The sequence below is a fragment of the Dipteris shenzhenensis genome, chromosome 11, assembly GCF_047967505.1.
Source record: "Dipteris shenzhenensis isolate YYH24624 ecotype China chromosome 11, Dip_SZ_1.0, whole genome shotgun sequence".
In the NCBI taxonomy this organism is placed as follows: domain Eukaryota; kingdom Viridiplantae; phylum Streptophyta; class Polypodiopsida; order Gleicheniales; family Dipteridaceae; genus Dipteris; species Dipteris shenzhenensis.
The window spans coordinates 7,627,174-7,641,935 of NC_141606.1; the positions used below are offsets into that span (position 1 = coordinate 7,627,174).

At 40.5% G+C, this 14,762-nt stretch overlaps 2 protein-coding genes across 2 annotated transcripts; one reads left to right on the top strand and one right to left on the bottom strand.

Annotated features, from left to right (window-relative positions):
• Positions 1 to 6,085: 6,085 nt before the first annotated feature.
• On the top strand, positions 6,086 to 10,283 carry LOC147896564 (glucan 1,3-beta-glucosidase-like). Its single transcript, XM_087381420.1, has 9 exons — positions 6,086 to 6,522; positions 6,843 to 7,000; positions 7,105 to 7,224; positions 7,303 to 7,494; positions 7,594 to 7,761; positions 7,979 to 8,148; positions 8,290 to 8,460; positions 8,898 to 9,250; positions 9,702 to 10,283. Exons 1-9 carry the CDS (start codon positions 6,270 to 6,272, stop codon positions 9,911 to 9,913), a joined length of 1,797 nt encoding a protein of 598 aa, XP_087237546.1. The 5' UTR covers positions 6,086 to 6,269; the 3' UTR covers positions 9,914 to 10,283.
• A 2,261-nt stretch (positions 10,284 to 12,544) lies between these two features.
• LOC147896565 (uncharacterized) lies at positions 12,545 to 13,069 on the bottom strand. The gene has a single exon (XM_087381903.1). It carries the CDS (start codon positions 13,067 to 13,069, stop codon positions 12,545 to 12,547), a length of 525 nt encoding a protein of 174 aa, XP_087238029.1.
• Positions 13,070 to 14,762: the final 1,693 nt, after the last annotated feature.

Consider the following 14,762-nt stretch of genomic DNA (forward strand, 5'->3'; position numbering starts at 1 on the left):
ACTTCTAAGGTCCAATCCATTCCATGATCCAAAAGCAAATGACGGGTCAAAACAAAAGGGGTATTTAGGGTAGGGGATCAAAAGGGTAGGGGGACGAGGACCGGGATGGGGGCTGGAGAGGGAGGAAAGGAGGGAGTCCTTTAAACAAGTCTTTAAAATGGATTGTTTTTGGTGATTGGATTATACCTTGCAACTTAAAATTATACTTAAATTCGTTTGAATATTTATTTTTCCATTTTATTGATTAAGAGGGTTTTTAAATATTTTCTTGCATATTAAACAAAGGCTACATATGTATATATTGTGAAAGTATACATAAGTTGTATATAGTAAAAAAGAGTGTATTATGGTGCCTATCCCAATAAACTCCTTAAGGAGGGGTAGCAATAAGTTTTCACTAAAAAACTTAAAATCTTAAATAGGGGTATTTATTACCCACAATGCAACCTTAAATAGGGGGTTTTTGTAAGGTTCATGGATGCAAGTGAAATGGCCCTTTTATAAGTAGTGAACCAATTGGGGTCCACGCCTTATGAACTAGGCCAATGAACTAGAGACAAAGCCAACTAGCACTTGCACATGGCATCACAAATGTGTGGAGAGAAGCAGAAACACCCGGCCAAGAGGATAAAGGATCATGAACAAAGATTCCACGTCCCTCTACCAGAGGACCCACTAGCCATCCTTCACCTCCCACTAAGAATAAGGGTTGTCTATAGTCACCAACTTCTCTAATTATTGATCATATCTTTAACCATCCTTTGAACTTATCTTGGTAATTGATTAAATTTAAAGCTTCATTCTATCATAACATTTTCTATGGTTGATCTTTCATGAGACCAACAATTTTTTTAGGGACAAGGAAATCCAACTCCTCTGAATCAATTCTCCATATTTCAACCTCAAGATATAAGTATTGCCAAAATATCTAAGCAACGAGCACGATCCATTAAAATTTAACTAAAAATTGATCAAAGCAAGTAAATCCACTTTCAAATATTTCAAAAATTAACAAGTATATAGCCTTTTTCTAGATATATAAATCTCTCATGGCACCTTTCTTTCATATAAGCAGTTTAGATCAAGCTTGGAGGTCGCATAAACCCTTCTTTTCACGAACTCGCTTACTTAAAGCTTAGAGAGAAGCAACTCTGAAGGAAGAGGCACGAATAGAGAGGGTCAAGAGCAAAGTCACAAGCTTGTCACAAGACCATGCATCAATTGAGTATTGAGACGTCCCGAAGGTCTTTAACAGAGCCCACTTCGCAGAACACTCTGCAATAAGCCGCACTAAAAAACAAAGGAAGACCGTTAAGGAAAAGCGCTAGGATGTCATTGGTTCCACGAGCAGGAAGCACGAGCTTACTCCAAAGACTCATGAATTTTCTCAATCGATAGCGAGTAAGTGTATGCAAGCTCCAAAGAAAGAAACACGAAGCCACTCTCAAACACTCCAATAAAGGGTAAGATCAACACATCCCCGAGGGGGTCACTAAGCAATATGTAAGATAGCACGTGCGATCAATGGAAGGGGTTTAATATTTTTATGGAGTTACATAATGTGTACATATATAAGGGATTTTTTAATTCAAAAAGTGAAAAAATCCTTACACAAAGGATACTTTTATCCTTTCAAAATGTACAGAAGGGGTGTATATAGGTTATAGAAATACATAGTAGGGGGTTTTTCTAATGTCCCTTGATCACATGTGCTATATGGCCAGATTTTACATAGTGGCCCCCCCGAGAGCACATCCAGCCCCAGCAATGAGAGGAGGATGACTGACTCGAATGATGGCACCAAAACAAATGGGGAGAGAAAACACTAGCAACAAACTAACTGCATGGTGGGCTAAACAACTAACTCCTTAATGCATTCCCAACCCCTCATTTGGATTTACCAACATAAGAAGCTAAAGAATGTCATCTAACCATTCGATAATAATTATCTAAACCTTCAATCTCCTTTATCCCTAAGCACCAAAATCTGACTTCCACACAATCCTATCCTACTAATCTCTCTATGATCACTTATGCCTCGTCTCTAAGTTACTTGGAAAATATGAACCATGACCAATAATCTTTCAAGGGCATCCACCTTGAGTCGACTCCTAATTTTTTAAAAAAAATTGATCATCGAAGACTAATAAGCTGACTTTTATAATAGAAAAAAAGTATAGAAACAAAGAACAATTAAGCAAAATTAGAATGACTCTAGGGCGATAGGAACAACTTTAAAGTGACTATCCCTTCTAGCTATCAAGACTAAGTTTTAAAAAAACCCAGGACTAAGGCCAAAAATAAAAAATCAAGGTAGAGACCTTAATGGTCTCTTAGCATAACATTTTTTAGCTATGTGGCCTTTGAGAGAAGCTATTAGGAACAAAACCACTTTGAAAAGACATTTATTCAAATTAATGTCTCCCTAATTGATTAGTGGTGGTCGACTCAGTTTGGATCCACCAATAATGAGGCCCAAGAAGATCTAACTAGCACGCTTCTAACACGTTTCGATAATTATTAACCAACATGATTAACTTTGACCCTCTTTCTAATCTTTAATCCTACAAGGCTACTAGACCTCCGCTCAAAACTTATCACCTACATTAACTAAGAGGAAGCTTACAGTCCATTAATCATGAGCACACAAAAATTCATTCATTTGTTACTGAGATGCACCCGACTTGCATAGGCCATTTTTACTTTTAAATTGAGCTTACTTTTCGAGCATAAGGGCATCCAAAGAACTTCAAATGAGCACATAGAACTTTCCAAACTAAAACCCTACACACACATCCATTGAAACTACTTCACATAACTCTAAATGACTTACAAGTCTGAGCTGAAAGAGAGACCAGGGAAGATCCTAGAATAATCATTCCCAAGGAGTGACTTCAATTCTCCAATAAAGGTACATAAGGAAATAAAGAAAGGGGAGAAGGTATAAGGTCTTCTTTTGGTGCTTAATCCTATAGATGTAGCCAAAATTTTAAATTTTATATCTAATATGCTAATATATATGTTAATTATATAAAACTTTTGATGAATTTTCATGGAATTTATTTTATACTTTTATAACTTTAAAGGCTAAACCTAGCTCTTTTTTTAACTTTAGCTTCAAATTGTGGCGAATATATTGACCTTTTATTTTTATAAGAGCATATAAGCCTTCACAAGCCATATAAAACTTTTGCTTATTAACAAAACTAACTCGAAAAAATCATCTACTAAGGAGCATCTGCACATGTGAATTGTCTTTGAATGCTATTAGTTTGCAAAAGTTCATGAATGTTGAAGACATGTATTCACCTCCTTTGTCTGATCTCATGACTATGATCTTTCTGCTTGTTTGGTTCTCTACCATGGCTTTGAATTCTTGAAATCTGAAATGACTTTAAATTTCTCCTTCAAACAATTATACTCAATAATATCTTTTGTAGTTGGTGGTGAAAGTCAAGTAGCATAGTGGACCATTAATATTGTGGGTCTGTGCATAATCCCATACATCTGGGATACATCTTTATGTATTAAATCAAGAATATCTTTTACTTAAAAGGCGCTTCTCCTAAAGTTTTTTCTTTTCTATATTCCAAAGCAGCATGGTTCGCAAACTTTTCCAAGAAATTGTAACTTAGGAATGCCCTCTTTGGGTTCATCTCCCAAATTTTTAGTGTACCACGTGCATTTAAAAGGAGTGGTATTTTCATTCAACTTTTGGAAAAAATCTAACAAGTTTACAATAACAAGAGGGGGTCTTTAATTGAACTTTAGAAAAAAATCGGTTAGTTCATAAGTAAAGAGGGGTTGTTTTATTAGGGAAAAAAAAATAGTTGAGGGGTTTTTTCAATACCCCTTGAACGCACGTGATACCTAGGATTTCTTAGTGGTGTACCCCTCCAAGGGAATGCCAAGTGCCATATTCTTATTTCTTAATTGCAGCAAGCTTTTGAAATTGACATAACCATATCTCTTGTGCCAGAGTGGCATACGTTGCTATTGAGCTGACATGACATGTAAGTTTGGTATTGAACCTAGCATCGTGACAAGCAACCTTCCTTAACTACTTTTCCCACTAGCTAATACCCTTTGAATTTATCCCTGATTGTGCATTTATTTCCATCAAAGATGACTTGATAGTTATGTTCTATCATTTGTCCAACTAACAAGAGGTTCTTGCTGAGTTTTGGAACATAGAGTACACCTTTCACCAATCCTTTTATACCTATGAAATTGTTCATAGCAGGGATGTTTTTATCGAAGCTATGCTTATATATTAATATTAAATATTGGCAAAAGTTTTCAAGCTCATTTTTTTAGTTTCACAATATTGGTAGAATGTAGTACTTTTTAATATATTTTCTTTTAAAATTTGAAGGAAAAAATGTAAACCATGGCGAAACTTTAAATTTTTTTGCATAAAAGTTTCAAATCCTGGCGAATCTTTTAAGCATTTATTTTTATTAAAGCATACAAACTTTCGACTCCAATCTAAAAGTTTAGCTTCTTAACGAAACTAACTTGAAAAAATCATCCATGGTTCATAGGGACAAGGCTTTTTCCTTGAACTAGATTTGGTGTGTTGATAGCATTCTTGGGTCCTTCTAATGGTTTCATCTCTGTAAACCATTCTTGATGCTTTGTCATGTGAGATGATGCACCACTATCAATGTACCAAGGATTTTGATTTGTATGATCAACTTGATAATTGCATTCTCCCTTGGATTCACAATCAACGTCCAGATAGCCATGATTGAATATTATCCATTAAATACATTATTAAAATAAGTTGAGTCTTCTACTCTGTTTATTGTGTTTCATTTTCCTTACTTCAACAATGGGGAGGAGGGGACTCGGTTTTGTAAATACACTATTCATAAACGACATAGACTTACAATTACAGTGACATGACGATCCATGGCCACATCATAGCTCTTTTGTTAATTGTAAATCCAAGTCTTTTGAAAGTAAAATCTTACCGTATCACCTATGGGCTTTTCCTACAAACTATGAATGCAAGAATTGTTGGTAGATTGGGATTTTGACAAGTTGTAGTTTTATATTTCTATGGAAGTACCAAAGTGAGCGAGAGGATTTTATTAAACCCAAAGGTGAAAGTGAATGACCTTTAAACATAAGAAAGGTCAAACAAGTACTTTCAAACCATGAGGGAAGTTTAAGGTGGCAAAACGCTATCAGTCACCACATGTTTAACATGTACATGAAGGAAGCATATGAAATTTGATTTTGTCATTGTGTTGAATGTTTGGGCATCTAAGGTGTATATTAAATTGGTAGGGCACATAAACAATTTTGGAAAAAAAGATTTTGTAATAAGTCCAATTGTTTATGAGAGAGCTTGTCATTTTGGAACTTGCTTTGTATGTTCTACTTTGTGATCAAAGATTGGCATTTAAACTTTTTTTTTGACTCATTTGGTTAAAATTGGATCTATGGGGCCTAGTTGGTAAGAGCTTTAATTCATAGTTTTACCTTTACATTTTTGGGTGGAGAGAAGTTCTTTTTTGGGAGACAACTTTAGAATTGATCTTGTAATGGAGAACCAATGTCTAGGCCTTTAGTTGGAGAGATTAATAAGGGCATGATCACATGAGCCCTTTGATTCACGAAGTTGTGACGTCCTCGAGTCTCTTCAATGATCTCACCAAATTGTGCATTCGAATTTTAGCCTCTCCTCAAGAGGAAGGGTGATGACTTTTTAAAAAAATAATAAAAATTTAAAAATTAAAAATAAAATGCCGAATATATTAAGGGATGCTGCCTCGAATCTCAGCTTCCCTGACAACCTTGCCTGAGGTGGCACGTTTTCACTTGTAGATGAGCTTGGCATTCCCAACAAGGTAGTGGTGGCACTCTTTGGTGTGTGAAGGCCCTCAATATTCATGGAATTAAAGGATCGGGCATGGCCGCATCATAAGAAGCTCAAATACGTCAGAGTAGAGGGCAAGTGTGACCGTCCCCTAAGGTCCCCTAGCCCTAAGAGTAATCAGGGTTTGGGAGCACATTTGGAGTTTCTTCTTCATGTGAAATGGATGGCTCAAGGGGTGGACTTGATCTTAGGAGTGCATTGCCACTTTCCTTGTTTTTGCCAAAGGTTGGACTTTTATGAAGACAGTATTTTGGGTGGAGTAGGTGGAGGAGAACAATGGCGGCACGACTCACGAGAGAAGAAGAAGAAGAAGAAGAAGCAGCCTGAAGCAGCAGCAAGGCGGAGCTAACAAGATGATGAAGGAGGAGGAGGAGATGAGCTAATGACTGCACGATTCACGAGAGAGCGCGAGCTTTGGCTATGGCGGTCAGACTTGGCCGTTGCTTTTCTTCCTCCCCCGCCATCATATAAATTCTCTATCTTTCCTTCCTTCTCTCATCTTTTCTCCCTCCTCTTCCTCCTCCTCTTTCCCTTCACCATGGACTCTCACCCCTTCCGGCCATCCCGCCTGCCTCCCTTCTTCTTTCTCTCCTCCCTCCTCCTCCTCCTCTCCAGCACTTGCCCTGCCTCTGCAGGTCTGACCTCATCCTACCTTCATTTCGTTTCTTTCCGTAATTGACGATCGTTTGTCTAAAAGAGTATCTCTAGAGTTGTCCCAACGCACCCTTGTGGGATAAACTGCTTTTCGTTGTAACTGATGCCGTTCAAAAGAAAGTTTACTCGAGCTGACCATCAATTCGAACTGAACCTTGAGAGGAAGTGCTCGTCTGCTTTAGAAGATTGTGTTGTGTATTTTGGGATCTTAACGATCAAGGTTGAACAGAGCGGCACGAGAGAGGGAGCGACGAGAGAGAGAGGGACTTTGCAACCTTCATGTAACTATGTTCGACTGCAGGACCAGCGTCGCCAGTTTCTGCCGCACGCAAAGCGCTAGAAGGCAGGAAGCTCGCCTCCGCACAGAAGGTCTCCGCTGTCAACTTAGGTGGATGGCTCGTCATCGAAAAATGGATCAGGCCGTCCTTGTGGGACAACATTCCCGACCCTGATCTTCTCGTAAGGGCCACGATCCAGCTCCCAACCGAACATTTCCGTCTATCTCCTCAGAGTTTCCGTCATTTTGTTCTTTCACTTGAACTACATGCTGTGCTTATGCTCAGGATGGGTCTCAAATCCAACTAAAATCTGTGACGCTGCAAACGTACGTTAGTGCTGAAGGTGGCGGTGGCGAGCAGGTTGTTGTGAACCGTAAAAACGCATCGGGATGGGAAACATTCAAGGTTAGCGGACATCTCCAATGCTCTTAGCTCTGAAATTGAGCCCAGTGAAATTCCTCACGCAACCCCTTAATTCTTCAGATTTGGCGTTACACCGATGGAGTGTACAGCCTGCGTGTTTTCAACAACGACTTCATAAGCGCTCTCAATGCAGGCGGTGGCAATGTTACAGCTACCGCAACTATTCCCCGAGAATGGGAGAGGTTCACTCTTACAAGAAACGCGAACAACAATAGAGTGCATATCAGAGCTTACAACGGAATGTATTTGCAGGTGACATTTCCTTTCACCATTACAACCTTGCTGAATCATTCCGGCTCACGCAAGGCTTTGCCGAAGTCGAGCTCTGGTTTGATGCAATTTTGCTTGCAGGCTACAAATCCAAATCAACTAACGGCTGATTACAGCTCTCCATCAGAGCCAGGATGGGATGACAACGCTGCGACCTTCGAAATGACAATATATGAAGCATCGCCATTTCACGGCGAGTATCAACTTGCCAATGGTTGGGGGCCAGACAAAGCTCCAGCAGTTTTCAAGGTGATCTTCATCTCTTCCTCCTCTCCAATTTTGTATTCGAAGGACATGGCTGTCGATAGCCTCAACAGCCGCGCTGTTGCATCACGCTACTCAGTGTCCATCAACTTACCTCAATTGCTTTGAACTCGAAGGGAGACATTGATCAAGCTATGAAGTAATTTGCAGCTGCCTGCACTCTTGCATTTCGATCTTACCATTGATTCTTATCAACTTGCAGCAACATAGAGACTCCTTCGTCACTGAAGCGGACTTTCAATACTTGAGTAGCATCGGCATAAATGTAGTGCGGATCCCCGTGGGATATTGGTTAGCGAGCGACCCTAATCCCCCCAAGCCTTTTGTGGCAGGATCACTGCAAGCGTTGGACAATGCTTTCCAATGGGCAGAGTAAGCTGCTTTAAAACTTTCGTCGATGTCCAAGCTTCAAATAGCGCGTAGAAATTACAAATACAAATGCTCATTATAACTTTTTTAGTGAAAATGCTTTAGTGCTGGCCTAATCTCTGTGCGTGGCTTTGGATACGGCAGGAGCAACAACATTCGAATTATAGTAGACCTACACGCAGCCCCTGGATCACAAAACGGGGAGGAACACAGTGCAACAATCGATGGCGTATCGCAATGGGCCACAGGAAGTGATCAAAGTGGAAACAGCTACATAAGCTTGACTGTTGATGTGATCGATTTTCTTGCGTCTAGGTAAAAAACCTTTGCTGCAAGTGATCGACGCCAAATATATGGAAAACTTGACAGAAATGTTTCTAAGAGCTATGCTTGTTATAGCAGATTCATGTGATTGCCACACAATGACTGCTCTTGATAAAACTTTCCATGAATCAAAATGCTTGCCGTAGGTATTGAAGCAAGATGTCGCTACTTAATGGAAAATTCCTGCCTTAGGTAGGTGCGTATCGTAGTAATACCCCCATCGAAATCATTGAAAGCAGCTAGTCTGATCGAAAATATAGGAGAGAATCACGGCTGCTGTTGTAACAGCCTAATAACCCGTCAAACCGCCTTGAAACATCTTGATGGAGTAGATGAAAGCGGCATCTTTGGTAGTTGTTTGAGCAAAAGTTTTGAGCGAGAATCTAATGCGACGATTGATTAGAGTGACGAGGATTTCGACTGTGCAGATATGGCAAGCGTCCGGGTCTTTACGGAATCGAGTTGCTCAATGAGCCTATCACGAGTACCGTTTCCATCGATACGCTGAAGAGCTACTATACACAAGGCTACCAGACTGTGAGAAAATACAGTTCCAGCGCTTACGTTGTCATGTGCCAGCTCCTGGGAGCTGATCCGCACGATCTTGTCGACTTGGGTACCCAATTTCAGAACGCCATCATCGATCTACACTACTACAACGTATTTGGATCAACCTTTGCCAACATGACTGTGCAACAAAATATCGATTACATCAACAATCAAAGGCAGACAGAAATTCAGAGCCTGAATCAGGAAGGAAACGGGCTATTGACGTTCGTAGGTAATAAATTGGCTGCGAGAGCCCTCGTTTGAGAATTCCTCTTGAAGTAGCATTATTTATAGATCGTGTGATCGTGCTCACGAAGTAATATATGCTCTACTTGCATTCATACACGAAATTCTCTGACCTTTTACTCTGCATAAAGTAATTCGTTCGAGTCCGCGCGACAAATGGTTAAAGGGTTCCGGCAATGTTATGTTTAAAGCAATGTCATCCGTGATCCGTCTTATGGTAAAATTATTGGGGAAGCAGTGTGCTTCATGTGCTTTGCCTTGAGCAAGCACAAGCAGCACAGGAATCAATTCCTTCGTCTGTTCTGATTTAGAACACGCAAGCATTGCCGAACTTCGTATCTCCATTTGGGCACTTCTCAGTTGCCACATAGTTTACGTTGTTCCATTTTATCGATTACGTTGCTTCCAGAGCTTAATCTTCGATTTTGTAAATGCAGGAGAGTGGACGAACGAATGGGCACTTCAAGGAGCAAGTCAAGCGGACTATCAGAAGTTCGGGGCAGTTCAGCTGCAAGTTTACGGCGAAACAACGGCAGGATGGGCGTACTGGAACTACATAATCGACGATCCTAACACACTGCACTGGGATTTCAAGAGGAGCTATCAACAAAATTATCTTATCAAGCCTACCAACGGCTGGAATTCTTGATCGCTGGTCTACAGCTCGATTGGTTCTGATGAGATCGATTCTTATAGAAACAATAAGACGTTATCCAGAGCTCCAACGAGAGCAGTTAGAGATGCAAGCAATTCTCGTGGGGGTTGATAATCGCGTGGATTTTGGGATGTCGTATCCCAGAAATATAATCGACTTAGTAGTACACTCTCTAACTCTGAAATCTTTTACGCGTTCGCCATCGATTTGTCCGCCGGGCTCATTAATCCAGCTCATCGTAGTCGATGCTATAGAATTAACAAGAATTTGCAGTACGTTGATGTAACAATCTGTCTTAGGATCTGTCGGAGTAACTTGGATAAACAATGTATTTAATAACGAGCTAGTGGACGGTAGTTTGTGATTCCGAACGTTGATGTTTCTTTTACGGTGCAATGTGCAATGAATTGATTAATGGTCGGCTAGTAATGTCGAATCTGTCAAGAACACCAAATTCGCCGGTGGATTACAATTTGGATTGTGCCCACTGCCCAATGCAGCCAGCCAGCCTGTGCTTCTCACCAATGCACGCCATTCTTGGGTGTATCATCGTTCATCGCGATGCTCCTCAACAGGAATGTTAGCATCGTTAATGCTGCCCAGTGCCTCTTATGATGCCGTCCATCATTGATCCGCTCATTTACCTACAGCAAAATGTTAGTATCGTCGTAATAAAACTCTCTGCCTCAATGCACAGCTCCTGCCGCGCGGATTTAGAATTCAGAACGCAATACAAGCGGCCTGTTCATCCAACAATTCTTGTTTCGAAGCCTGTTTCGTGCACCACAGCTAGAGAGAGATTTAGATTTTAATATTTAGTGTTGTGTTGTGTGTGAATTGTATATGTTTTTGCAGATTTTCTTGAAATTTCTCAAATTTTGAGATTTATATACGAAACCTTAAATTTTATTAAACGCAAGCTATGATCGTAAGGTCTCCAGCCCATCGTAGACGGGTGGTCAAGTTACTCGTCTTCCCAAGCCTCCAACCTCAAACACCCAACCTCAAACACATGGCAAGTATGCCACATCCTTTGCTCTGCACATAAATGTTATCACACTAGAGCAACAACACTAAAAAGGGGGATCTCGTTCTTGCTTTAGCGAGTGTTCCTTTATCCTGAGGGACAAACCCTTGGGCATTGGGGGCACTATCAAAACCAATGTAGGGCTAACGAAAAACTCTTTTAGGACCCCCCTAAGCAAGCTCGTTTTTGCATCTTAAAATGTGTATGCAACATTGCTAGTTTTTACTCTAAATCACCTAATACCTAAGTCAGCTTTGCACAAGGCCCAAAATAAACTTGTGTTGCCAACTAGAAAAATGGCTCCTGGCTAGAAAATGGCTCCTAAGTTTCATGAATATAACACGAAAAAATAAATACACCAAATTCAAAGAAAGTTTTTTGTGGTTGAACAAGTTCTCTCTCTCTCTCTCTATATATATATATATCGTAAAAGAAAGCTATCCTATGTAAATGTGGAGCCATATATTTGCGGCTCTACTATTGGAAGTCAAATACTTTGGTGGATCATCGAGTCATGGCCATGTATGTCGCCCATCAAGAAAGCGTCACGCAATAGCAGAAATTGACAAGTGATTCTTTCAAAATCAATCGAAAAGATGAAAGTGCGGGGTCCTGGATACGGATCAAGTCAAATGCACACACCTGCTTTCTCATGATTCCAGAAGTACAATGAAATCGCTGGCTCACATGAAAGTCTCAGATTTTTTTCCTGTGATGTTGATGAGTGGAGCCCGGAGACCTTCTCAGCCATCCGATCACTGCTATAGAGAAGAAAAGGCTTTGAACCTTGGAAGTTGGGAGGAAGTGGAAGTGTGCCTTGTCTGGTTAACGAAACAGGCTTTTGAAAAATGTTGCAGATAGTGGAGGTACGTCTATCCTCTCAGCTTGGAGATAAATGCTGTACCAGAAAAAGATTTTGAAAATGTTATAGAAAGTGGAGCATGTCTTGTCATATACTTCGATGTACGCGAAACAGGCTCGAGTGGTCTTTCAGAAACAATCGAGTAGACAAACCGGGATGCTGTAGGACAGTGTAAGTGTAGCTTTGTGTTTATGAGCTTTACCTGGCGTTTTGCTGTAGAAGAAGTTTGGAAAGTGGTCGCGAGCAGGTGTACTCTAATTAGAGGCCCGAAAAATGGCTGTGACTGGAACAGTCTTCGAGACATGCGACCATTAGTTCAGGACCTCCTGCTCTAATTGTTGGGCACAAAGCGATCATATATTGTGGTGAAGGATGGGGGTCTCTTAAGATCAAGGCTGATTGTTTGTGCCTTAACCGAAGTAGCAAGTAGGCTAGAGCTCCTGCCGTGAATAGCAAGTAGCAAGTAGGCTAGACCTCCTGCCGTTGTAAAAATTTGTCACCCAACAAACTCTGAAGAGGCTTTCAAAGAGCACTGTCATTCTGCTAAAACCCTTTTGTATACAACATTTGTGGCGCAACTCATTTCAGCATCCTCATCACTAACCTGATCCACACTCTCTGGAAGAAATACTTTGACTGCATTTGATGATCGGACACACAAGAAAGCCATGTATAATTGTCCGTGACTAAACATTGATGTCGCCAAGTATAAGCTTGGGATAGACATTGTTTGGCCCTATGCCTTGTTTATCGTCATGCCAAATGCTAGCCAAACTGGAAATTGCCTTCTTCTCATATCGAATGGAAGTTTCAAGTTGTTGGGAATGAAAGTTACTCTTGAAATGAACATCCTATCTCTAGCATTGGTACCCGTGATAATCTCAACTTCCAATACCTTCGTGTGGAACTCTTTGCATATCAGCTGAGTCCCATTGCATAATCCCCGTCGAGGATTTAAATTCTGCAACAAAATGAGGGGAGCATCTTGTTTCAAAACCAACCGATGAGGTGGGTATCCACCACCAAGATCGAGCATGTTAAGGTACTCTACTGCATACAAAAAAGAATCTCCACATGAGCTCTCTATTGAGTTTGCACTTAGATACTCCTTTTCCTTGCTGGGCATTGCCTTTAGTACAGTAGCATTGATTGCATCAACTTCAAGGTTTCGAGGTGTGAGAATAGCACGGTCTCGAAAATATGGTGCATAATCCACAACCCTTGCCAATCCTGTATACACCCACTCAATCAAACCTTCCATAGAGTTTGTCCTTAAAAGCATCTTTGATGGGATTGCAACAATGTCTTCTCTTATACACCTGCTAGTTCCATTTCCAATATCTAATACCCATTGTATGAATTTCTACTCTATTGAATTATCACCTTTCTGAATAACCCGAATATTCTATACCAGCTTCAATACCTTTATGCATTTCCAAATCCTTGAGTGACACAATGTAGAGTTGAGAGTATCTTCTCGTCTTGCCTTGGGAATAACTGGCAAGACCTGCCTAAAATCCCCCCCTAACAACACCACCTTTCCACCAAACAGTTGGTTATTTGACATGATATCTTGCAGTGTCCTGTCTAGTGCCTCAAATGCAAATCGATGAGTCCTACGTGCCTCATCCCATATTATCAACTTTGCTATCTTTAGAACATCTGGAAGATGATTGTTAACCTTTATATTGCAATTGCTAGTGGCATCCAAATCCAGTGGTATCTTGAACCGTGAGTGTGTTGTGCATCCATTGCTTAGTAACAATGTTGCAATCCTAGAAGAAGCACATGCCAAAGCGACATGCCCCTCCCCACGCAACCGAGAAAGCAAACAATTGCATAGGAAAGTCTTTCCAGATCCTCTCGGACCATCAAGAAGAAACACCGCACCAACATTTGCATAGACTGTTGCCATAGAGCCTCCTTCCCTGCCAATCCACGACGGTCAACCATACTTGATTCCAATGCATGGAAGAAATCATCCGATAGATCATCTGAGAATATTTCCCACAAAATTCATGGAGATGTTGGCTCACAAAAAATCAAAATTGCAACAAAAAGGTGCCTCAACTGTGTGCTATTTTAATGTAAAACGGCCTCTTGCACGCAGATAAACCATTCCTCATCACTTTCCAACAACCCTCTAGCTACACATGCTGCTTTGAAAGTAGGGTAAACTTGCCCATCAAAAGTGTGCAAGTCATCAAAACACTTACAACCCAAGGTGCAAATGTTAAGTAGCATACGCATGAAATACAATTCACCAACAGATGGAGAAATGTTATACATCCGACCAATGCTATTGCCTTGCCTTCTTCTAAACCACTTTTTATTGGATTTGTTCCAAACCATCTCGCACGGAAAGTCACTATAAAGCAAATTATCTGCACCATGTTGCAATCGGTTGTAAGTGAACCATTCCATGAGGCTGGTCTTTCTATTTTGTTCCTTATCCACCATATTGTGCAAATCATCCTCATCTCTAAATGTCACATTATTCAACATCGGAAGATGGACTTGCAACCTGTGTACATCTAGCTTTTCATCATGCATATCATACTCATAAATGCGCCAGCATGCTTCTGATGCTGATACATAATGTGCATCTGGGTAATTGTTTATCTCATCAATTCCACAATCGACTGGGTTGTGTAGTTGTCCTTGTCCTTCCACACGATTTATCTGCATCCTGACGGTTGCTCTGTCATGTCTTTTATACATGTATTTATATGAATACTTGGCTGTAGTAATTGTGGAACAAATTTCAACATTGATATGTGCCTTGTACTTCATAGAGAGGAAAGGATTGAATGGCACAATCCAACGATTATCCACTATACCCTCTTTCACCTGTATCTTTCTAACACCATCTCGACGCATGTAGATAGGGTAACCCTCGTTACCCACCACAGTAGACTGAGAGAAGGGATGTGGATAGTGACGAGTACATTTGC

Excerpts from the sequence above, each read along its gene's own strand:
- LOC147896565 (XM_087381903.1), bottom strand. The coding sequence starts at position 13,069 with ATGGAAGGTTTGATTGAGTGGGTGTATACAGGATTGGCAAGGGTTGTG.
- LOC147896564 (XM_087381420.1), top strand. The coding sequence starts at position 6,270 with ATGACTGCACGATTCACGAGAGAGCGCGAGCTTTGGCTATGGCGGTCA. Across the intron at positions 8,461-8,897 it reads ATCGATTTTCTTGCGTCTAG|ATATGGCAAGCGTCCGGGTC; the intron begins GTAAAAAACCTT and ends TCGACTGTGCAG. Across the intron at positions 9,251-9,701 it reads CGGGCTATTGACGTTCGTAG|GAGAGTGGACGAACGAATGG; the intron begins GTAATAAATTGG and ends TTGTAAATGCAG.